The following is a 25,913-nucleotide window of genomic DNA, read 5'->3' on the forward strand; positions in this document are numbered from 1 at the left end:
CATAATTCATGAGCACTGGGGCAAGATTAGACAATAGAGTCTTAGGCGAGAATTCATTAATTTCCTCCATGTTTTTAGAAATGTCAGAGGTGTAAAGCTGAGAATAATAAAAGTCAAACTCCCTAGATATATCTACTGTGTTAGGAAGAATATTACTCTGAGCATCCCTGATAGTACACAGTGTCTTAGTGTGCATGTGTCTTTAATTGGTATGCAAGGAGTTTATCTACTTTACTGCCTGCACTTATCAGAAAAGATATAAAATGGGATGGCGGTAATGGCTGCCTTCAAAGAAAAAGATATGTTCTTTCAAGGGTGTAAGTGCAATAAATCTTTCTAGTTTAAGGGCTCACTGGAAGCAGAAGGATTCTGTACTGCTGACAACTGAATGTGGGGAACTTTCCCAGGGGAAAACAAATCATGTTTCTCTATTCAAAATATAGTAAAAAGTCACTGAAATGCAGTACTCCAGAATGTATATTACAATATTTCCTATTGACTCCTTTTTCAATTAAGACACACTTGCATACTAAAATGTTTCTCAGATGGTTAATATAAGGTATCTGGCACTGGACATACTTAGAATACACTTGTGAATGGTGAATGTTTCCCACAGTAATATGCAGTTAAAAAAAAAAAAAAAAAAAAAAAAAAAAAGTTTACTTTAGGTCTTTCTGTTTGTTTGTTTGTTTGTTTTGTTGATGTTTGTTTAACTATATGATAGGAATTAATTTGACTGGAATAAAAGAGACAGTGCTGGAATTACTTGCTCTTCCAGAAACATTCTGTGCATCTATGGAAAGCAGGGTTAATACTACAGGCACCTACAGGGTCTTTTGTGAGTTGAAAAGAAATAGGTGCATTTACTTTAGAAAACCCCACATTATTCATAAGAATCAAACATTGTGCCTGACTGTTATGGAGAAACAAAAAAGACAAGGGTATTTTAAATTGATCTGTCAGGATGGTGCTTGCCAGTGCTCACTTTGCTCATGCAGCCAACAATTGATGTTAGCATGAATTTGAATAATTCCTCTTGCTTTGAATAATGACCATTAAAGTTGAGTAATGGTACCTAACAAATTTGCTAACTTTTGAGGAACTGGGTCTTATCTGAGACTGTTTGCTCCTCATCTCCCCCTGACCCTAATTGCAGCGAGGTGCTCCACACAGCCTATGACTAAACATAATGCAATTTGATTTGTGTTGCAGTGTTCTCCAAAGAACAAATCTGTAAAATTACAGCATGTGAAAGCTTAACACAATGATATAAAATGGCAGTGGCATGGTTCATATCTTAAACTGACAGACTGATGGTGATTATTGCAAGGACAATGCCCTGCATATGTCAAACGATTTGCAAATAATTTATGTCACCTTATCCTCCATTATTGTTTTTGCAGAGGACATAAACTGTGTCACTAATATTAAACTGTCGGCAAAAAAAAGCCTACCTCAGCTTTTTCCTAGCTGAGAATGCAAAGACATCTGCACAGAGACAAACATGCATATGGCCATCATTTGTCCAACATCTTACACATTGTGAAGGTTTTTTACTTGAAATGCCAACCTATGTGGCAGATGATGTATGTGTTTCTTCAGTCCTGTGATTACCAGCACAGAGCTGCTGTGCAGTGCTCTTCACCTCATCAGTTCCACAAGCTGCACTCCAAGGTGTGTGAAACATTTGCAGGAAGATGGCATCTGACATGCAGCAAGGCGAAAGCATTCTGGTGTGAATATTTGACTCCAGATTTTGTTCAAATCAGGGTCAGATTCTGACCTGGAGAAATTAGTGTGGGTAGAGATTTAGCACTACAAAATAGCAATTTGAAAACTAGAATGAATATATTTTAAAGATTGGAAAGCAGAGGAAAGTGGTGCTGTCTCCTGGGTGACTCCCAAGGGGCTGCAACAGAGAGGGGAAGGGGTAGTCTTTATAAATGACCTGGGTTTTATTTGTTTGGAAATAAGCAGAGGACAAAGCAGTCTTGGTTATTTCTATTTGTTAAGTTGCATCATCTCAACTGCTGAGTTCTTTGTTTAGGTTTTAATGCTTCATTTATTACTACCAAGAAATGCCTTTGAAGGGTTATTTTCAGAGGTTGTTGTGGTTAAAAGAGAAGCAAAGAATGCAGTGCGATGGCTGGAGCATGGAGCTGGAAAGCCAGCCTCAAGCCTCCTGGTCTAGATTTTGCCCTGCTCACATTTGGGACAAATTAATTGCAACTGCTGTGGCTTGACTCAACTCTTCTGTCAGACAGGTTTTTAGATCTGACTCATCCACTTGGATAAGTTTGCCAAATATTTCGTAATCTTTGGCTAGAAATCACTCGTTTGATTGCAGACCAGTGACGTTTCAAATGTATCATGTAGTGATGCATCAAACAACTTCTGCTGGCTTCAGCGCAAGTGATGTCTCCAACTCACTGTGGTGAGGAGCACAACATACAGAGAAACTCACTGATCTGATTTAAGGATTGAAAGGTAACTCCAGTCTCTTATTGCTACCAGTTTTTCCTCTTTTGAAAGCCTCATTTAAGCATTTCACACTTTTAACCCCCTCAGGAGTGAGGAATCTGCTCCTTGCCCTTCCAAGCTTTTCTCAGCCTGCTCCTCAGTAAATCACGTTTTATGACTACATTGATCATTTTTATTATCATAATACAAGAATGCCAAAGAAATTTGAGAGAGATGCATTATCCAAATGAGTTTTAATCTTACTTCCCATTATTTTGCAGTGGTGAATTTTGTCAAAAAAAAAAAAAAATATATATATATATATATATATATCAATTACTTCATTATTGCAATTTTTTATGATTCGTAAGTTAGAAAAGTAGATTTTAGGTATTACAGTCTATAAAAATACACCATGTAGCTGATTTGCTTTGTAAGCCCTCTATTTCCTGTGGAACCAGCATTTGGAGTCACTATTGCAGAAGGTGATAGGGTTGTAGGATGCTTCTTAGTCTGAGCAAAGCCTAGAAAGCATGCTGGCTTCTCTGTTTCTTCTAAGGTGATTTTACTGGTGTGAGGAATCTTGCTCAGTGCAGACTGGGTGATGGGGTCCACAGGCCTAAGCTTCTCTCCCCAGTGCAGGAAAACCAGGAAGCAGCACTAAGGGGGGGAGGTCTCACAAACAGGAGCTGTGAGGAAGGCAGGATGGCACCAGGAACATGCACCGAACCAAATGAAAGCTCCTCCTTTGAAACCAGAATGCACGAGCTGTCCTGTGTGTGTCAAAAGCGTTTCCATCGGATGATGGGCAGCATTACAGCAGTGTGTTTCAACACAGCAGAAAGACCTTTGCACTCATACTTGTAGTATGGAAGCTATGAGCCAGATCTAGCCTAATTCTGGTGATCTTCACATACATGTGCATGAAACTACATACCTTTTACAAAACACTATAGCATATGACAAAATATGCTGGGGATAAATTTATTTAAATAGATAAAAGTGTACCCTTCCCATAATGCTCCCAAACTAATGATCTTCATCAACTAGTTCCTTAAACATGCCACAACACAGACTTAAGCTGCAATTGAAAGAGATCTCGGTGATAGTCTGTAATCTTAGCTATACACTTCTTGGCTAGGAGGCATCATAGATCAAGATACTGCTCACTTCTGGGGGAAAGAGCCAACAGGAACTGCAGAGGAATTTTAGAGAGGAATTTGCAGTAATCAAGGTAGAAACAGAAGTGGACCAAAAGGGAAGTTTTTATTGTCTTCAGAAAATAAAGTGGAAGCTCTTAGCCCAACAGATGGCTAACATCTGAAAAATGAGAGGTAATTTTCACAGAATAAACTCAGGTGATAATCCTGGGCCTCAGTGACAAAACTGCTGATCACAAGAGTGAGAGAATGGAGTGACCAGGAATAGATAGCTTCAAAGTCAAGAAAACCTGGCCAAAATTTTACTTTGGCATTCTCTCATGGATAGTGGCAGATGTATGACCAAGGAGGTAGGGTGGACCAGCTGCTGAAGTAGTTCTTTTCAGGAAGTGGTAGAAAGCGTAAAGCGTTTCTGAGAGAAGTTCCCCCCCTACAGTGCCCACACCAAGGCTCATTCAGGTGCCCTCTGATAGCTGCCTGCTTCCCCTAGGAAGATGATCTGTTCTCCAAGCCCTTAGCTGCTGCTCTTACTTTCTGTGATGGAGCATTCCTTTCATTCTTGTTTCAGATCCTTGTCACTAAACTGGAGTCACAAAACCTAGAAGAACAATGATTTGAGCAGCATTTGTAGAGGTGGCCATCATGTCCCACATCCCAGAGATCTCTAAATTTCTTCTCAAATGCAAAATAAACTCTTTGGTAAAAATAAATAAATAAATAACATAAGGAGGCATTTATGTGAGGCAAAGCTTTCTTACAAAAAATAAATAAATAAATAAATAAATGTCTTTATTAGCAAATGGGAATACTGTCAACATTAAGCCAAACAGGAAAGGCATGAATGAATTCATGCTAACCTCTCATGTCAGCTCACAGTTTCAAGTCAGCCTTTGTGCATGCTGGCTTGGTAGACAGCAGTAATTTTGGCTGCCACAGAAGTCAGCAGGAGCAGCCTGCCTGTGTGGACTGTGGGAAGCTCTTCTCCTCAACCAGCACCACATTTGATGTCTGCAGTGGTAGATCAGAATGTTCAATGCTCTCTGTGCAAAAAGCCATTGTCTTCTTTCCAGAAAATGCATTAGACGGAGCCAAAAGGGGCCTCTAAAATGTGTTTTTGTTTGTTTGTTTGTTTGTTTGTTTGTTTGTTTTGTTTGTTTTAAGCCAAAAGAAACAAAAAAAAATTGAATCCAGTTACTGTTCACTTTCAGTGGTGCCTTGTCCTTACTGGCCTGAGTTCCTCAACCATATTCGAAGCTGACAGTAAGTTTTTATGTGTTTTTTATGAGCCCAGAAAATAGAGTTTCCGTGGACAACTACATGGTCAGCTCCTCAGCTCCCTGCAGGAAGAGAATGTGGCATGGTATGGTGGCTTATGGCTATAATAGTACACAGAGACCTCATTTCCAGTATCCAGTGTAGGCCAACCCTTTTTTATTTACATGTGAAATAATTCTGATCAGGTGGTTAGATTTTTTTATTTATTTATTTATTTATTTATTTTTATCCAGTAGGTAACTAATGTCCCAAGTACATGGAAACAGTTACCTGGTTATAGGCTTCTACTGATCCTTATTTTGATTCTTGCACCCTATTATTGCCTTCACACAATGGTGTTTTGCCAGTCTGGTAGCTGTTCCTATAGCAAAACCTTCCAGCCCAGACAAGCCCTGAGTTAAAGTTATTTCAACATTTCTTTCGAGGTGATTACACAATGGGTCTTGAGCTGCTTGCCAAATGCTACTTTTTGCAAAGCTGGCAATGGGGCGGGAGCCAAGTATTGCAAACCTCTGACGCAGATGAGTGCATGTTAACAGTTAGTGAATGACAGAGGAAAGATCAGCCAGGAAAGTTTCAAACTACATCATAGCAAAGCCTGACTTTGCTAATGCTTTTTACTTCCAACTCCCACTTTTATCCTAAGATCAGATAACGAGTAGCACTTTTTCTTTGTAACAATTCATTAATCAGAGAAATGATCCTTGCTAGTGTTTAGATGTTTTACTTAATTTGGTACTTCTGGCCTGCTGCCCCAGCAGTGCCAAAATTATTATTTCTCACCCAGCAGGTGATAAATAACAACTTCAGTCATGATTAATACCATGAATTTCTCAACCTGACTAATGCAAAAAACTTCAAACCTGCAGAACAAGTGGGTGATAATTGTTGTGAGAGCCATTGGAGCTGCACTCTGCTTGTAAAGAAAGAAAGCCACAGGAAATGAAGCGTTTTCTAGCAGCAAGGCTGATCCTAAGAGGCATCATTAAGTGCAGCTCAGCAGCATTCGCCATGTGCAGGGCTGTGCTAGGCTCTTTTTTCCACTAGACTGAGTTTTAAGTACTTTTAAGAAGCAGGAGATTGCCTGGTTATTTTTTTTTCCTTGGGGAGGAGGAAGAGAAATAAAATACAAGGCAGAGAAAATAGCAGATGTATATCTCATTAACACCACTCAATACTGCAATTTTTACTGTCTGATGTATGGAGTGATAAATCCTAGGAATAGCTGCTAAAACTAAAGATCCTTTACCTAATGTCTCTCTGCTAATCCCACCACATTATAAAATGCAGCATCAGAGGCTACCCCATCCAGGAAATCTGCCTTCAGAGAGGCACAGGAAAAGCAGGGGCTCAGGAGAAGCTACCAGCTGAAAACCAAGATCCAGCACTGTGATCTGAAATACCTGAGGCTGAAATCCTAGCCACTTTCACATCACGGGCTGTTTTGCCACTGCCTGCAGTGGAGCAGGATGGTTGCTCCATTTCCCATGTCGTACATGCAGCTCGTGGGACCCACACCTCCACCTGCCAAGCTCCTGGTGATAATGTCCATTCACTTGTAGATATGAGTGCCTTTATGACTTTGTACCATTTTGGCTGAGTGACTCTTGCAGTTCATGGTAGAGCATATTTAGAGGATGTACACTGGTACATGGTGCAGCTGCTTCTGATGTCCCTCTTGTTAGAAATTGAATTTTCATCGTAATTTTAGGAAACAAGAAGTTCCAGCTGTCTGCTTGCTTCACCCAAACAGCCTCTGGGAGTTTAGGATTTTTGAGCTTGAAAAGCTGTAAAAGAAAATCACCATCCACACTGTCCTGCTCCATGAGACAGACCATAGGCCTCCCTGACCTGATTCCTGCTTCTGGTGCAGTTGTACTTCACTCGGGGGCTGTCTTCTAGAAAAAGACACAATCCAAGTGTAAAACTCTCAAAGACTGCACGTTCATAGCGTTTGTCTCCTGGAGGGCTATTCAGACTAATAGAAAGACCTCTTTGCTTTGCCTTGGATGAGGCAAGTAGACTGACTTGCTCAACTCCCTTGTTATAAAGGTTATTAGGTTTGGGGTTTGTTTTTTGTTTTTGTCTTCCACTTTTTATTGCTGCTCATGTTTCAACTTTTCTTTCTTTTTTCTTGAGCTGTGCACAGCGGTTCAGCAGCAATCAGTATCCTTTATATGACTGTGACTTCCCCGTGTTAAAGCACGGTGTGCAAGCTTGGGTCCTCAGTGTTCAGCTCAGGCTGCTCTGTAGCAATACGCATGCTAGCAACATTACTTAAAGAAGCATCACATCATAATTTCTTGATTTATGAAGAACAACATCCTTTGCCTATGACTTAAATAGCTATCTTCAGCACTGGCACCAAAGCCAAGATTTTTCTTAGTTTTAAATTTAGATATTGCCTAGAAGGATGTGCAGTCTGAACATGCCATGTGAATAATTTTGCTCTTAAGGAAGTCAAAAATAGCCCTTCCCCTTTAAATTTTGTTTTACTAATGAAGTTATCAAAGTCGCACTAAACGAGCAAGGAGAGGGTGGTTAAACTTTCAGATCTCAGTCTCTGCATGTCTTCTCACTTCAGTATTGAAAACTCCAAGTAATTTGCCTGTCTCCATATCCCTAAGTGTAGTCTGAGTAGCTGAGATAGATTTACAAAACTTTGCTTGTAATAAAGATCACTATCTTTTGCCAAACCACTTCCACAGCATTTAGATGAATTTCTAGATGAGACATTCAAAATGGGTTCATGCATATGGCTACCTCAGTAGTTTTTTTGTTTGTTTGTTTGTTTGTTTCCCTCTGAAGTTAAAAGCGCACTAGGTGTTACCACACAAAATTTGCAAGGACTATCTGTTCAGCATTCAAAGTTCTGTATACCACTGCTTCTTCCTCATGGAAACCTGTTCTTGCCAAAATGTAAAAACATGGCTTAATTTAATGCTGTCATTTCAAAGCATTCTCTAAAATTTGGTAGCAAATTGGCTAATGGCCTCTGCAGCCTTAAAAGAGGAGGAACACATGGCCACCTGCAGTGCCAAGCTGTATGTAAGTTAATGCCTGCGCATAGGTGGCTGGTAGCAGGATTGCCAAAACCACAGAAGCTAAGTTAAAACCTTCAGTCATAAATGATGCTCTGAACATAATGGGAAGTAAATGCCAAATGTAATCACTCTGGATTAAGATACTTCATTTTTTCACACAGGATTCCCTACCACCATGGCACTGCTAACTTTAGAGACCATTAGAGAGTAGTTTTCTCTCAAAGTCGCATTTATCACAATATGCCATTTTCCACAAATTAAGAAAAAAATATATTTTTTTTTCCCAAAGTTGCATTAATGCAGAAAATGCTAAAGGATTGTTTGGGATCTTGGCTACCGCCACTCACAGCAGAAACTGTCATGAAGCAGTCAAGAGTTGATGGGGTTTAATTTGAGAAGATATTCAGACGAAACAGCTTTGTGAAACAGACAGAAATGCAGAACAATGGAGATTTTCCTCTGTTGGCAAGTGATTTGATAGATAGCCAAGCCCCACTTATGCATGGATACTAACCTTAGTTTAACTCCAGTATGAATCCTGTATCAAAAAGAAGGCAGTAGGAATCCAGCTCCCTATTCCAGTTGAGCTGGCAATGCTGGTCCCTGCAGCATGAGTAAGTAGCAGTGGTTCACGAGCCACAGAGCCAAGAGAGCCCCAGCCAACCCAAGGCACACTGATACTTTCTGCTCAGGTTTTGAGAGGAGGAGGAGGTGGCAGCCAAAAATCTCGTGACCGTTGCATAACAGTTCGAGCCTTTAAGTGCTTTGACACTGAGAGGTGCAGTCAAAGGAACATGTTTCGTAGGAACAAGGCACAACGGTTCCAACCAGTCAGACTGCTCAAGCAAGTTCCCAGTTGAGCACACGGATTAGTTTTGGCACCAGCACATTTCTTGGGTTGTTAACAGTTCTGGAAAAGCATCAAGCACAACCAAGAAAGCAGAGCGAAATGGTTATGTTTCATGTGTTCAAGGAAATACCAGTTAGAGGCCTACACAGGCACCATCCCTTGAAGAGTTCCAAGTTGCCAGGGGTTTTGGAGCACCACAATTGTGTGGTTTTGCTTACTGTTGTATTACTGTGCCCACATACATCACAGGACAGGGAGGCAGAAGGACCAGGGCATGTCAGCCCCAGTCTCATACCAACCCCTTTGCTAAGAGAACCACCCCAACAAGTACTTCAAAGTTTAGAAGCAGCACTAACATACTGGAAGTGGAAACAGCTAGGCAGATGCTTAGCTAGCAAATTCATTTTAGACAGACCAAGACAAGCTGAGGAGAATAATTGGGAAATCACGGGAAGGAAAAAAAATGCAAATCTGAAAACCAAAGGTTAACAATAAATAAAAGCAGGGGCAAGACACACATAACAAAAAACCATGAAAGCCAGAAGTTACTTTGACATAAAATAAGGACTAAATAAAATCACATCAGTTATACGCAGCAAAGCTCCAAGACATTTTTGTCACCCAGCCCCTGAAGGCATTTTGGCTGAGGAACGCAACTTAAATTCTCTAATGCATTCGTTTATTTCCAGCTTACCAATTTGGACTATTTTACAGCTATCCTCCAGGTGTCCTGTCAACAGGATCCCACTCATCTAGCTCATTCCCATGGCCTGATCCCCAGATGTTACTGCTGATGCAGATGATGACATTGCTACCAGCAGTCCAAGCAGAGGATGAGGATAAAGACCTTTTTTCTTCCTTACAGAGTATCTGTCTGGGTCAGCACCAGAAAGCTTGCACTTCTATTGCTCATAATTAGTCTTGCCTTCTGTAGTGAAAGCTTTGACTTAGGTGCTAACTACCCATCTTCCACAAGTGCAGCAGATTCTTATTGTATTGCAAGGATGTAAAGAAAGGTTGAAGTGCTACTCTAATAGGAATAGTAGGAGGGGAGAAATAAAATAAGAGCTAGAGCTCTATTTTTACCCATTAGTTTATAAATGTTGGTCCCTTTGTCAACATGTATTTTTGAAGTGCAAGCACACAAAAGGCTGGTGAGTACAGGGAGAAGGAAGAAGTATTTTCTCATCATTAGTTTTATTACATAGTCAAATTATTTGTTTTCTATTTCAAGCAAATTGCATTCCTTGTCTTTTTGCTATAATGACGAACAGAAACTTCTATTACATTCACATAAAGCTCAGTTAAAAAAAAAAAAAAAAGACATTTAGATCAGATAAACTTTTTAAAATATTTTATTTATTTTTAAATACAGATACTATGCTTTTCAAAGGTCACTTTAGAGGCAGTGGCACATAGCCAATTAATATGGAATTAAAATGGAAGTGCCCATAGTCATTTCAGGTTAAATGTGCACAGTATGTTCTACAACACAAAAACTATATTTAGAGTTTTTCTTGACCCAGAATGATTTGCAATCCACTCCAACCAAGTAACTTTCTTATCTCAGTAAGGACCTCTTAGCAGATCTGGGTGCAGCAGTTCCAGAGTTGTCCTTATCATGACCTTCAAAGTACTGCTGCTCTATTCGCCTACAAAAGGCTGTGAGATTACCATAGTTTTTCACTTTTTCAGAAAGTTCATCCGTGGTTAGTTGAGTAGTGAGGATTGTGAACAGATGTCCAAATACCAGAGCATCTAATTCAGTTGGTCTGTAAAAACAAATGGAAAAAAAAAAAAAAAAAGCAGGTATTTTGTCAAGTAAGGACTGATTAAGAAAAAAAATACACTGTTCTGAGTAACTGTTAGACAGCAATGCAATCTAAGAATGGGGAAGTAATCAAGCAACACTCTAAATTTAACAAATACATGAAAAAGTGTGTGTGTGTATATATATATATATATATATATATATATATATATATAACTATGCATATCTATATATGCATATATGGATATAAATATATAGCACATATAACAATGCAGAAAAACTGTCCTAGCATGATGTACATTTACTGTCCTGTACCTAGTATAGAATGTTACTTAAACACAGGTAAAGTTTGTTATAAAAAAAGACACATTTAAAGACAACTGCATAAAGGTGTAAATTTTTAGACTATATGAGATGTGGTAGACTCTATAGAAAAGACAAACAGGAATAAAATTAAATCAACAGAAAAAAATAAACAGATTTTCCTTTTAAAACCTATAATTACTTTTTTTTAAAAAAAATATCATGTTTGTATTCCAGTCACACATTTGAATTTCTTCAACCAATAACACAGAATTGAAATAAACCAGGAGTTTTTTATATTTATATATTTAAAGTATACATGGTGTGTGTATATATACATATATGCGTGTGTACGTTCATATGCTTTATATATATATTTATTTACACATACCACATGTACATTTTACAATATTTTTAGGGGTGGATGTAGCATTTCAGAAGAGGGTAACTTACTGCTTATTGAAGAAATATGGTTGTGTTCCTAATCTCTGGGAAAGAGCCTGACAACACTGATCTACATCTTCAAGCACCTATCAAAACACACAGGAGATAAGGTAATCATAATGTCAGGGAAGACCAACATTAAAAAAAATAACCTTCTTACTGTATTTGTCCTGATAGAGGGAACAAAGAATACACAATGTTGGCACATCAAAAGCTGCTAAAGGTAGGTGGCTAAGTGTTATTTAATCTAACATTTAACATACATCAAATTAAGTGCTTTCCATAAGATTTTTAACTTAGCTTAATTAAAAGTACTAACTTACACCTCAAAACTGCCTTTTTCTTTTTTGCTACAATCCTGAAAAGCATGACTATTAATACCACAGCAGGTGGGGGACTGTAATTTATAAATTATTTTCAGGACCATGGCGTAAACTAACAGTAGCAAAAAATACACATATAGCAAAGCATCTTTCTTCCCACCCCATCAGAATGCATATAATTTAAGATATATTGCTGCTGAAGGTAGATACCTGACTCTAGATACTGTTAAAGTACACAATATATATATTTCTATTGCTACTGTTTCAAGAAAGCATTAATTCTCTGAAATTTTAAATAAAAGAGGAAAAGGTGGTGAACAAATCAGCTTCACCTTTCATACTGACCTGCTCAAGCGACTTGCCAGCCCATCCAATGGCTTTCATCTTCCGCCTTATCTCCCACTGCTTCTGATAGGCCAAAATGCGGTTAAGAGGCCACGGGTATGGGGAGCCGTACCTTGGGTGGGTAATCTTTGTTTTAGAAACAGAAAGGTACTTAGTTATAACAGAAGAAATGCAGATACCTCTGTTTACAAAATAGCTAATATTCACACGTTTCTGCCACAAAAGGAGATGTAAAGGAGAAAGGGTTTTGCATGACATGTTGCAACTATTTGTGCAGAATTTATAGTTTGCAGTACTTAAAACTATTACCATAGAAAATTACACAAAACCCACATCTATTTTGCAGTCATCTACCTCCAGTAAAGACACAACTTCCCTAAAACGTATATGCAAACAAAATTAAAGCGAAAAGACTGTATCATTAATGGCACAAACCTCAATGTTTCATTTATAAGTAGGGACTTGCAATTGTGAGCAAAAGTGTTTCCTCATTAAATTTTAATTACGATAAATGTTGCAGAACCACTCACCTCCTCTACTGTAACATCATCACACCACTGGAGATACAGCTAGGAACAGAAAGAACATTTACTAAACTTCCTAATAAACAAGAATACACATACAATCATTTCTCACCAGTAGATTTTTTTTTTCTATATTACATTAAATTTAATTTCTTCTATTAGATCTCAGAATGTAGAAAAGAAATTAAAACTGGAAGCCACATGCCCAGTTGCTAAACCTCAGTTGGCCAGCACCAGTGCGAAGCTGAGGCCGAAGGCCCACCCACTCTCTTTGCCTGTGCCACACACAACTCAACACGCAGGTTTCCAGCCCTCAGCTACATGCTTGTGAGCATTTCCAGTGCTGGAACTGCATCATGTTAACTGGCCACGGATGCAACCCATGGGTAACCCAGCTTCTAGCAAGGCACATGAGCACATGCACTATGAAAGGCAACAGTGGGGCTGCCCAGCCAGCCAGGGGATGGGGCAGAATCCCAGGAACTGCTGACATTTTCCATCTGCAGAAATCAGTCGCTTCTACAGCTACACAGCACACTTCAGGTGGGTGGGGGAATCATACACGTGGCTTGAGTTTACAGGAATATTTCATCAAGTAGTCCCATAGGATCCAGAGAATTTATTCCTGCCTCATTTCTCCTCCAAAGTTGATGACCTAATCTAAGACTTAAGTACAGGAAAAAGTCCCATCCTTTCCAGTACAGGAAAAAGTCCTAAAGCTTTCTTGCCTATAATCACTTATGAAAGTGTGTGGAGTCACTATGGCTTGCTGTACCTCTGCTGTCAAGAGCATATTATTGACTAATTCCATGTAGGCTTTCATCTCAGCTTTTTGGACTTCATCCAACCCATCACTGAGAGAATGGCCCTAATGGGGAAAGAAAAAGAGAGACATGTAAGAAAGGATATTGGAGTATTCAGCAATGCCTGACCCAAGGACCTCTGAAGTCAGTGAGCTTTGGCTCAGATGCTGATCTCTTACATAAGCTCAATAACAAATTATATATGTACTTTTTACATAAAGTGTATTTAGAATGAAAAAGAAATCATTGTAACATGATATAGTTAACCTACAAGAAACGTAGGCTATTACCAGTAACAGTTTAACACAGTTTGAGCACACAACCTCCCAGTTAGTATATGTTTGTGTCAAGAAGTAAACAAGTTTACATCTGTGATACAGCCTTATCAAGGTGCTCAGTGAAAAGACAAACATTTTTGAAGGAAAAAAAAAAGGCAAATACAAACAGTATCTGACACTTCAAAATTTAAACCAGCTATTTCAGGGTTTAAGAATTCTGAGAAACTAAGACAGGGCACATAGAAAAGGGTTCTCAGAAAGTGATGTTGGTATGTAGACAGTCTGCACAGAACTTATTTCCACAATTTAAGGTAATATCAAAGAAAAACATTTCCACCTCAACGAACTCCCACTTCAGGGTATCCTTCTTTTAAAATGGCACCTGATTTCCACACTGCTTTAAAAAATGAAGTAACAGCCTAGAGGAGCACACCAAATAAGCACAAGTGCTAAGGAGAGCTAACGCACTATTCAGTAATAGATGAAGACAATGTATGATTACCTTGGCTTTTACAAACTGTACTATGGGCCCGAGTTCAGATACTACTTGATTTCCCACGTGAATAAAGGGCACTTTGCCTGTAAAATGAAAAATGTATTTTAGTAAGAGCTTTTTATGCATGTAAAACAACATTTCATATTTTCAAAGCAATTAAATATTATAGGTACACCTGAACACAATTTTTTTTGTTGTTGCTTTTGGTTTTATTTTTAAACAAGCACAGGTAAAGTTTTTAGATACATAGCTCACACAGTTTTAATTTGTAATAACAAACGTAACTGCCTGATCTTCCTCCTCCTGACCCACTTTTACATGCAGGACTTGCAGTTGTGTATTTCAAAGTTATTGAATGAGATCTATTGACTTGTATTTTAATAATGGGTTTTGTTTTGCTGGAAAGACCAAATTCAACATTTATCTGAAGTACAGCTGGGAAATCCCAGGAAAGCAGACAGAGCCCTTGGCTAGTTTGACAACAACGCGTTCCCACCCTCCCTTCTAACCCACTAGCAGGGAAAGGACTGCTGAAAGAATGACAGGAGAGGTGGCCCTGTGCCCAGAAAAGCAAGCAGGGGGAAGCGAAATGCACACTCAGCAAGGCAGGATTTTGACTCTCCCTCCTCCAGTTCTTCAGATTTCCAGCAACTGGGCCAACTGGCTCCTGACAACTGCCCCAGCCTTCACCCTCTGGTTGTGAGCGAGCATTTTTTTTAGGTCACTGTGGTTCTGGGGTCAGGAACAGCATTAGACCCACATTTTCCCTGTTGAGGAGTTGGAGGAGGTGGGGAGCTTTTTCATTGTCATGGAAGCAAAACCGTGTTAAAGCTTAATATCAGAAAAGATCAACACTCAGTCTATATAGCTCAGCCCAGAAGGCCAGGCATGGGGCAGGACTAAAACCAGCCAGTCCACAAAAGGGATCTGGGAAGTGACTGTTAACTGGTGGAACTTGTGATGGTGTGAAGGAAGGCTCCTGAGCCCGTATGGACCGTGTTCGCTGCGTGGTGACTTCTGTTACACACAGACCCAAGCCGTGAGGAAGCACTGTTACATGCAGCAAAGCACAAAGAATGACAGAAGTTGCCAAATGCCCCTTTTTCACAGCTTTAAGCATGCAAAGTTGAGTGCTCCTGCTTCAATCCACCCTAAACACACTGCTCATTCTGTAGATCTTCATCCAAATGCAACTGACAAACTCCACCCTTAAGTACCATGTTAAGTTTAAGACTAAATCTTATATGACTGCTTACATGACTGAAGTGGGCCATCGAGTGGAGACAAATGCTGGACATTTTGTATCACCAAAAAGGCCCTCATGACTAAAGACAGCAAACAAGCCTGCCCAGTACAATGGGGCACAGCACATGCTTTCCTGTCTCGTGCTGTGGGCAAACTGCTTTCTACAGAGAGCCCAAAGAGCAAGATCCATCAATACCTGCCTGACTCCAAATATGTTATTAGCAATACATGCATTCCTTTCCACTGAAACACATAAAACCTAGTGTTAGGCCTAGTTCAAACAGAGTTCATGCTCGCAGCATTCAGTCATGGTTTTTATCCCGAGATTCCCTTTCACTGGCTCAGTTGGCCTAAGGGTAATAAATGAAGTGCACCACACCAACAAAGGCTCCATCTGCATCCACACGCTGCATACTGCGAAAGGAAACGCAGACCTTCCTGAGCTGCAGAGTTCAATGATTTCAGCTGTGCTGCACTTTCCACACAAAGACAATCCTTTAGTATTCCACTTTTGACTCCCTCAGAATGGATTTTGTCATTACGACGACAAAGTAAATAACCTTCACCCCCAAGCGATGAGATGCAGATCTCTGTCTACCACTGCTAGAGACAGAGGGTGGTGGAAAGGGTGCAAATACAAACTTTTTTCGAATTATCCTTACAGAATGAAAATGTGGTAAAGAAAGGAAACTGGGAAAATGTCAGATGCCAGCAAGTGTGGACATGGGTTATGGAGGGCATGCAGCTGCCACCAGTCACACTCCTGCAGATCTAAGAAGCTCCTCTGTGTAGATACTCAGCATTCTAAAGCTATCTTTACCTACAAAAGGTAAATATTTTGGTATTTTTCAATGCTGCCAAGCAGCTTTCCTTCTTTCTTAATAGTATAACTCCAGCTGCTTTGACTGAAATATCAGTAGCAGCAGCAGAACTCGTACAGTTGGCTGACAAACTGACAGGCCCTTCCATATGGCAAGCGTCAGCTAGAGCCAGGCAATTGGCAAATAATATCTTGTAACCCAACAAAAATTGAGCAGGAGCGCACTGACTGCCAGACTTGTGAGCCCTGCATTCAGCAGTTTTCTCTGGGTATCCAAGAGAGGTTTAAAACCACCAGGCACCCGTAAGAGTGACAATGCATTCTTCCCCTGTATTTACTTACCTGCCACCATCTCCCAGACAAGGTAACAAAAGGTACTCTCTCCAGTTTTGTCTCACCCCAGGAACAGCAAAATACAGTACCATTCAGCAGGAATATTCCTTGGATGCAGATTAAATGCATTTTTGGAAACATAAGTCTTTGTTTCAACTCACAATCCTCCAGCTTTTTAGAGAAGGTTGCCACCAGGCATTTGAACTGTCTGCTACACCTAAGGATGGCATTCACAGGCTTCCTTACGTATTGTACCATTGTTACTTTACATTTAACTGTTTTAATTGTTTACAGGAAAGAAACCGCACCGAAGAGGAGGGGGAAGGCATCCCAGACACGTAGCACGACTGACTTATCAGCAAGACAAGGCACAGTTGCCATGGCATCCAACTGGAGGTGTAATGTAGTAAGCTAAATGAAGGCCGCACTTACCAGATGGGGACATGTACTCGGCATTTGCCCTGCAAACCACCCGGACCGGCAGATTGCACATTTGCAAAAAGGCCTGCAAACAAAGCATTTAAAAAGCATTGATACACCAGTGACAGACAAATGTGTTCTAGATACATATCACTATGTTTTAGCAAATTCTTAGCACATACCTATGACGTATAGTTCCTTGCACACTGCTTTTAAGCGAAAAGAAAAACACGGTTTTCTAACATTTTTAGACAATTGTTTATTGTCCTGTCATTGACTGGCATTCTTCTAATGAAGTTTCTTTCCCCCCTCCCCTCAAGAGGAGAGAAGAAGCACCATCTGAAAGACACACCTAGTGTTGTGGCTGTACAGAATTAAGTGACACTTGGCCCATCCTGAAAATCACAGTACTTGCTTCTTGCAGCTAGAGCTGGCTAACCAAACTCATGCTGTGTAACACAACAAACACACGTAGCACCTTCCCACATTACAACAGTTGCCAAAAGTTTTGCTTTACAACACTCTAAGAGCACCAGTCTGCTTTAGGGGAAAGAATTTATTATCTGTAATTTATGTGAATCACGGAGAGCGCAAGTCATCGATTTACTGTTTCTTTCATCTCTAACCTTGGATCCAAAGCATCCTCAGTAGGATACTGATTTTGTCAGCATCTGCTGTCACTACCAAATCCCTGGTGTGTTTCTGTTTAAAAAGCAAAGCATCAAGACAAATACCTACAATTTAGAGGTATCATGGCACATAAGGAACCTCTTAAACTGTAAAGTCTTACAACTGGGCTGAAGTCCTATCATTCACTTTGTCTTTGCAAATAGAAAGGTTGGGATTGCAGACTTCCAACATTACACCTATTTATCCACCGTGGCTTGAGGTTCAAAAAAGCATACTCCAAGAATACTACCAACCATGAAGGAAAATGCTGCTTTATCTTGAGGGAAGGCGTGGTCTGCATTGGCTGCAAGTGAGAAGATCAAAGCCAAAATGTTAAGTGCCTCGGGTCCCAGAGAATGGCAAACAGCACAGCATACTTTTAAAGCTCTTTTAGAAACAGCTCTCCCAGCTTGAGTGTACTCTATTTGCACTTGGATCTCATTTAGGAGATGGAGTAGAAAGCCAAAGAAAATAAAGTAGATAGCACCCAGCAAGAGCCCTGTCAGATTCACAGAACGTGACCTAACCATAATTACATTCAGGAAACCAGTGCCCACAGCAGGTGTCACTGGCCACTTTCTGCACGAGCTTCCTCCTAGTTACAAGATCTGGCATTAAACTGTGCTCTCACAGTTTTAGATGCTCAGGCCCTAACCACAGACATCAAACTAACCCAAATCTTAACTGCACTGAGACTGCTCGTCTCCACATGAAGTCCATAAGGCATTAACTAACACTGCCACCAGCACTCTTCCCAACTTTGTGCCTTCTGTAGTATCCATCAAACAATCCCCCTCCTCTCCCTCATGCTCTTCAGGTGCTTTGTTCCCAAACCCTAACCCAAGCACTGACACTAACTGTACCCAGGGAACAAAAGCTGAAATCTTCAGACCCTTTCAAAGCCTCTTCCAACCAACCCAATAACCACACAGTTCATTACACCTTTGGCTCGTGCATTTTCAGATGAGCTATGGACGTGAACTGTTACAAAGACACTGACTGCAGCTGACAGCAGCCTGCCTCTGAGCTCTAGAGGCTCTGCAAAATTCACTTGGATAACTTGGGTTTCTACAGATTTCCTCAGCCTAATCCTAGCTGAAAGCTCTGCTTGGGAGCCAGTTACTACACAGCCACATGCAGATCTGTGTGTGTGTGTATGTATATCTGCCAAGTACTACAAGTCTTGTACTACTCAGGAATAAACCGGTCCTTTGATGGCCAAAGCCTCACCCCTACCAGAACCTCTACAACTGCTTAAGGCAGCAACTATCACCCATAGAAAACACAGGGCACTGCTCACATTTGACAACATCCCACTTTTTAAGTGTGCAGCATGCCGAAGTCCACCACGTATCAAGACTCTTGCAGCCTCAGCTTCCCAAACTCAAACACAAAAGACTATTTCTTAAACAGGAATGTAAGGCATTGGTCTCAGTCCCAGACCTCTTCCCTTGCCTGTTGGTTCTGCAGGACCTAGGAATGGTGCAGAGTGTTCCAGCTACCGCTATATGTATCATGTCCTCTGCCCAGACTGGGGCTCTATATGCAACTTACGAAATATCCTCAAGACAAGAATTTGGTGATTTTGGTTCAGATTAAATACTCATTAGTGTGCCACTGCCGGATGCAGTGTAACCTGCTGAATACATATAACAACTCCACTGGAAGGCAGACTTGGTTCTTCCTATACCTCTGTCAGTTACAGCAGGATGCAAACAACCTCCCCTCAGCAGCTCTGTGATGTGGTGGAACTGCTGGCACAAGGCAGCAGATTCAGAAGGAAATTCATCCTTGGGCAGGAGAAGGGGGGATTGAACTCGTATCATACTACTTCATCCTTAGCCATTGAATTTCACCTCAAAAATATGTGAAGTTTCATTTTATCCGGGCTTACCAAATGAATTCCCTTTGCAGCAAGGCATTAAATTAACTCTGCGATTCTGCATTAAGCTAGAGATGAATTTTAAGACCGCCATGTACTATTCTCACTGCTGGTGCAGAAGAGAATGTCTGAACTGCACTGGAGTTCGAGTAACACATGAATAACTAAAGAGCTTGCGAGTGCAGAGACACATTCAAGCACGAGGAAGTGAATCAGAAAACTATTTTTACTTTTCCATATCAGTGTGTCAAAAATGAGATATGCCAGTACAGAACACTTAGGTTACATGAGTTCCTTCAGCAAATTATTGCCTACACTGTACATAGGCTCCTACACAGTACAAGATTACCACAAAAAATACAGTTTGTAAATGTGAAAAGCATTTCTCAATAGAGGCTAAGCTATAAATAAAATCTTATTAGTGTAAAGAGTTCAGCCAAAATTCCATCAAAAATCTAAATGTGACCTTTCTCTCTCTCCTTCTCCTCAATAAATATCCACAGACCACAGAATATCGACCTTTATTATATTTGGCAGGAAAATTCCACCTCGGTCTCTGGCCTAGTTCAAAGTGGACTGAGAACACATTGCCATTGGGACATCTTAGAAATGCAAACACACGGGGTCCGTGTGCCTTTTCAGCACTTAAAGAAAAGCACAGAGAGGAGGTTAAACTAGAATTGAGCTCTAACGTGGGAAGAAATTTTAACTGAACTAAACAAAATGTTCGCTACTCTGCATAACAAAGAGCAGACTCTAGCAAGCATAGAAGTCAGCTGGTCTACCCTCAGCAAGCTTTAAAAAAGACCTTCAAAATAACCACCAACACAACACAATAAGAAAACATCTGAAAATGGAGAACTGCTATCATGCCTTTAAAAAGTTAAAAAGGCAGGGAATTAAATACCAACATGCTTGACTGTACCCAAAGCAATCTTAAGTGCTCCTTAAATATTCCTGTGCAGGAAAATGAAAAGTAGAAGGAAAGTTCCACACTGGGAGCTTCCACTATAAGGGCTCAGCCTAAGAAACAGACCTTGCAATTAGCATCACTGCAGGAGTACTTCGATTCTTTTATCAAATGACTAAGAAGCTTTGGATACTACTTGTATTAACAACACAGGTGGATTCCTTTTCTTTTTTTTTTTTTTTTTTTTTTTTTGACTTTTGAGTACAATGAATGTTCAAATAATTGTGATTTCTTTTAGAGAAGAGATGGACAAAAGTTTTGACCAATGCATCCTTGTAAATATTTACTGCCTGAAAACCTCAACTTTCTTTCTGAGATACTCAGCTAGATGAATTAGATTTTAGCCAGTAACTGGCTAAGTGGCATGAACACTTACCAAAACAGTTGAAAATGGCACAAATTAAGGAAATCCCACAGAGAAAACATAGGAGAAAGAAGACAAAGCAGCAATTTTTGTGAGGCATTATCTCCTGTAACATTTTAGCTCGGTGATCAAGGGAGGCTATGTTCCCTTTTTGCCCACTCACTAGAATGTTAAGCACCAGCACATTTGGTGTGCAGATGGTATCAGACCACTACGGTTTCCAACCCCGTGAAAAGATGCAGTGGGATACTCATTATTCCAGCTCAGAACATCTCACTCTCCCTTGGATACGTACTTCACATACACATCTTGAGCAAGCCACCAGGAAACGGGAGTGAGCACCACTCCTCCGAGAGCTTTTGGAATGAAGGCTGGAACCACCCCACTGCAGTTCTGCTGAGATTTATGAAAATATCAACATCCCTTCAAAGACATCGCATCAAAAGCTGAGCGACCTGAAAGATCAAGGGCCTAGCCTTATTCTAGTACATCAGAGATCATTGTTAACATCATAAATTTGGCTGATCAACTTAAAAAGACCGAAAGGGGCCAACTGAATTTGAAGATAGTTAATCAAACCCTACCAAAAAAAAAAATCATCTAAAAACTGGTAAGCAAGGCAGCAATGGTAAAACTAGAAACCTGACACTTAACTGAGCACAAGCCTAACTGTCATACCTTGCAAAGATGCTTTTAATTCCAAAGAAAGGCATGGAATTCCCCTCTCTCCTTTCCTCCTCTGGGAAAAAAAAAATGCTACCACAGAATGAACAGAGGGAATCCACAACCTGGATCTCCTCCAGTATTTAGGACTCTCATGCAAGAATATTAAAGCAGTTGCTTAACAACTATCCAAAGAGTTAACTACTAAGATGAATCAAAAAAGGATTAATAGTCTTATTTCCCTTTGCACATGTTACAAAATATCAGAGGTGACTGCCCAATACACTTTATATAAACAAAGGAAACTTCATTCAGGCATAAATATACAGAATTAACTACAACTGAAGGACATCAAACCAAAATGCTCAGGCTTTTAAAATAAATGAGTAATTTCATGGTTCATACTAGCTAAGACAACATTTATGAGAGCAATAAAATCTCAGGTTGGGAAGGACTGAGTTCATTCCACTAGAATCAGCAGGGCTTCCTCCTGTACCCATATATATATCACTGGCTATTTGCATTTCTGTAAATTTAAAAACAGGGGCCTGACTTCTTGTTCAGTACCAGCATTGGCCAATGACTGAAGTAGAAGATGGGAAGACAGTGCAGGTTAGCAACTTATGTCCAGTGTAATGTCTTCTTCAAAAACCTTTCTCCCAGTTACTTCTGGAACAAAGACTGTCCTTTCTTTGAATGAGGTTAATGTGATAAACAGAGAAAGGTATTAAAAACAAAACAAAACAGAACAAAAAAAAAAACATTTGACTTAATGGGGTCTGTCATTATCTCTTACACGTGTGCTCTCTCCCCTCTTCTTCCTTGAGAATCACCCCCTTCTCATACCAGTCCAGCCTCTGTACCTGTAGCATCACCAACTCTTCTGGCACCCGGGAAAAGCAGAGAAATGTGAATGGTAACTTTTTAGCAATGCTACTGCTACCTTCTTCCAGACTGAAAGCTCTCAGTCTCAAGTTTTTACTGCTTCTGTGCACCTCATTTTTAATGGGAGGCTTTGCTGTACACTGCAAAGTGGAGAGCTGCTGCAGATCCATGGGGAAGAACAGAGGAAGGGAGAAAACATGCCACAAAATGAATTACATTTCTCCTTCCCTGTCCTCCTCATATTTAATGTTACAGTCTAGGGAAGACAGAGTCTGGGAAAAAGGACAGTAAACTAATAAAAAGCAGAGAAGCCTCTCAGTGCATCTCCTGTCCTAACGCACCCAGACTGGGCTGCTGTGTTCTCCTCCCAAACTGTGGCATAAGTCACTCTGTTTTGAAAGTCAGCATGGAACAAACCAATTTGTATTTTTGCTGCAAGAGAATGAAGAATCAGCAGCTATATGAAAAAGGTTGATCTGAAGCTTTGAGATGACACTTTTTACAAAATTAATCAAACAACTTATGCCTATCACTCACTTCAATCATGGCAGGTGACACCTGACAAAATCACTGAGGACATTTACAACAGCGTTGCTTAGAGGACACAATCAACTGAAGGCTTGTTTTGTTTTCTTACAGTTTACCCAATTTCAAATTCAAAATGTAAAGAGCATGTCAGATTTCAATTACCTAAAAAAAAATTACCAGTGCCATCACTTTTGTGCTGCTTTGCCAAGGCCCAAAAGCACAGAGCCCAGAACCACTGCCCATCGCGGGCAGCTCACCCCAACCCTCCCTCTCCTCCACTTCTCACACGAAGGACGTTTTCAGCTCTGCTGCTGCCCTAAAAACAATGCAAGAAAGTGATGCCATTGTGTCTTCCTATAATGACAAGAATGGAAAATGACTGTGCATGAAGTACAATGGGAAGGACTAAGAGAAGAGAGGTGAGAGTTTTGTATTTACTCCCTCGGTGACCTTCACTCTCCCTTCCTCTTTGCCCTGCCCAACAAAGATTGGGCACTGTCAGAGATCCATCACAATGCTCTCCTCTTCCCCTCCAGCCCCTCTCAGAATAATACATGTGAGCAAACACATATACTCATTAAAAATGAGTTACAACTTGATGTAAATCATATCCAGATTGCAGTTGCTGAGATCAGAGGAAAGAATGAAATTACTTATGCCAAGACTCAAATAGTTCACAACTTACGTCCCCACATGAGGAACGCTATTTTCAGATGGCACACACTTCAGGCTTCGTTTGAAGAAGATTTAGTCATGATTAGATTTTTAATAAAGAACGAACTATTCCAAGCAACTCTGTTCAGCAGCACTTCTAGAAGCACTCACACAATACTGTTGTGAAGAAAGAGTAAAAGGCATTTTCTGTTTTCATTCTTACATTATTTCATGAGCATACAAAGGACAATATGTGATGACAACTAGAGAGTTATTCTCTACTTTATTGCAGGAACACATTTTAAAATTAAAAACCATGAACAAATCTACAGAATAATTCAGTTTTCATATCAAACAGCTGCAGACCCTGTAACTGAAATAGTATGTCTAAGGTTATAAATGAAAACTGTTCAGTATCATTCTTTGAGTGACAGATTAAATTCCTAATCCAGTTATGGTAATGGCCACATTTGTAGTTTAACATAAATTAAGAGCTTAATTATATTTGTGACTATTTTAAACAAAATAACAAATTCCTTTGTACCTGTGAATGTAATTTATAGCAAAGCCACGTTCATTTTCCAAAACAATCTATTTTACACTGCAGCCCAACACTGCTCTAATGGTATAATGTAATTCTAGTTGTAGAATGTGGAAAGAGTAGATTCACTGGTAGCACAGAGGTTTTGAAGATAAATGAAGATGCTATTCATTCAGGAGTAATTTCATCTTAGAACTATATGAAAGATGTTTCACTCACAAAAGGTACCTGTATGGCTTGGGATTTAAGCATGTTTTCAGCTACAACATAATGCTGCTAGATTGATTACGTTGATACTGCATTTCTCATCATGAAGAATTCCAGCTTTTATTCTCTTTAAAAAAAGAGACCGTCAGATTTTCATTTCACTATGCCTTTGTTCAAACCTCTGCAACAAGTTCAAATTTCTCCTAATGTTTTGTCTAGAGGAAAACCAAACCACAATTCATACACACACACACAAAAAATCACAAATCTGTAGAGAGCAATTAATCATGTGTGATTTACACATTTATTTGATTACTTGTTGAAGTAAATAAGCAGTTAGTCTGTGTAACACAATTTTAAATTGCCCAAACATCCTTCTGTCATTCAGGACTAAGAACAGACAATTCTAAATGCACTTTCCTGGAATATATTAAGACCATTTACAAGGACATCAATTGCACTAGCAATTAATACATAACTTAATGTAATGAGCTGCAGGCTGTATAACCTCAGGATAGCTACTAGAATTTCCACAGTCCTGAACAATCTAGACAGCCTTTTAAGCAAGACTCTAACGCTACCTGCATAAATATTTCAGAAGAATCTGCAAGGACAGAGGTAGTCTAACCACTCACATTCCTCCTCCTGACAAGTTGGGACAGCACAGAGATGCTCCATGTTGCATTTGAGGCCAGAGGCCCAGCAAAGCACAGCTGCATTAAGCCCCATCCACCTCCTCTGCTCCACCAGTGCTGCCCAGTCGCTGGCCAAAAGGCTCTACCTGCACCCAGTATCAGTAGGAAGACAGGGCCTGGGCAAGCCCTCTGCTTCAGGGCAAAGCATGGTCTCGTTTGGTTATCACATTTGATCCAAGTTCACGGCTGAAAGTAAATGAAAAACTGTAGCCTACTTGCACAAGAATAAAGCTGTATCCTAAAGTATATAAAACTCAAAAAGAAGTGTTTATAGACTTACAAACACACAGCGGACCTAACTCACCATCTGTAAGAGATGAAGACACAGGTGGCCTGGCTTCTGGAAGGCCTTGGGTCTGGTGATCGTCCTTACAGAAAGGCCCATAACCCACTTCTTAAATTGCACAATTCTTTCTTTTACTTTTCCAGTTGACCAAGCATTACTGAGGTCTCTCTCTCCCAGATACCTCCACATGAAGTATCACAAAAAAACACCGTGTTGCAAGAAATTATATGCAGAAACTCATACACATGCTACCTTCTGCTTGTCAGTGCATGGCAACAGCATCCAAAGGCACCAGACCTACAGACCAGACATGCATAAAGGCAGGCACAGCAGCACCTCAAGTACCTGGCAGACAAATGTAAATAATAATAATAATAATAATAATAATAATAAGGTTGAGAATACAAAATGTATTTACATTACTGAGAATGAGTATTTAACATTCCTTTTCCCTTCTTCCCTCTCCCCCACCCATGGTCTGATAATGGTAACCCAAAACCCCCCTAACAAAACACCTTCAGTTGTTCTGTGACTGACATAAGTTCTGTATTTGCTTCTGGTTTTTGGTGCCTTTTTTTTTTTAGTATGATATGACTGATAAGCAGGAATGCTGTATAATGGAAGCTGTATAATAAATAAAGGGAGAATGCTTTTAACCATGAGTCACACTATCTA

At 40.0% G+C, this 25,913-nt stretch overlaps 1 protein-coding gene and 1 long non-coding RNA gene across 3 annotated transcripts in view; both read right to left on the minus strand.

Annotated features, from left to right (window-relative positions):
- Positions 1-8,619, minus strand: part of LOC311438589 — a 115,657-nt gene extending 107,038 nt beyond the window's left edge. Inside the window, exon 1 of the long non-coding RNA XR_014694194.1 lies at positions 8,454-8,619. This is a non-coding gene — a long non-coding RNA (uncharacterized lncRNA). The remainder of the gene's footprint in view (positions 1-8,453) is intronic.
- A 1,509-nt stretch (positions 8,620-10,128) lies between these two features.
- The window catches only part of MTX2 (metaxin 2), a 32,369-nt gene continuing 16,584 nt past the window's right edge, over positions 10,129-25,913 (minus strand). For both annotated transcript variants that reach the window (XM_084523140.1, XM_084523141.1), the window contains 7 exons: positions 16,907-16,979; positions 14,083-14,159; positions 13,275-13,367; positions 12,506-12,544; positions 11,976-12,101; positions 11,317-11,393; positions 10,129-10,561 (listed from right to left, as the gene is read on the minus strand). In XM_084523140.1, the coding sequence (XP_084379266.1) occupies positions 10,351-10,561; positions 11,317-11,393; positions 11,976-12,101; positions 12,506-12,544; positions 13,275-13,367; positions 14,083-14,159; positions 16,907-16,979 (696 nt within the window). In that variant the 3' untranslated portion in view covers positions 10,129-10,350. The remainder of the gene's footprint in view (positions 10,562-11,316; positions 11,394-11,975; positions 12,102-12,505; positions 12,545-13,274; positions 13,368-14,082; positions 14,160-16,906; positions 16,980-25,913) is intronic.

The sequence above is a fragment of the Aythya ferina genome (assembly GCF_964211825.1).
Source record: "Aythya ferina genome assembly, chromosome: 6".
NCBI lineage: Eukaryota > Metazoa > Chordata > Aves > Anseriformes > Anatidae > Aythya > Aythya ferina.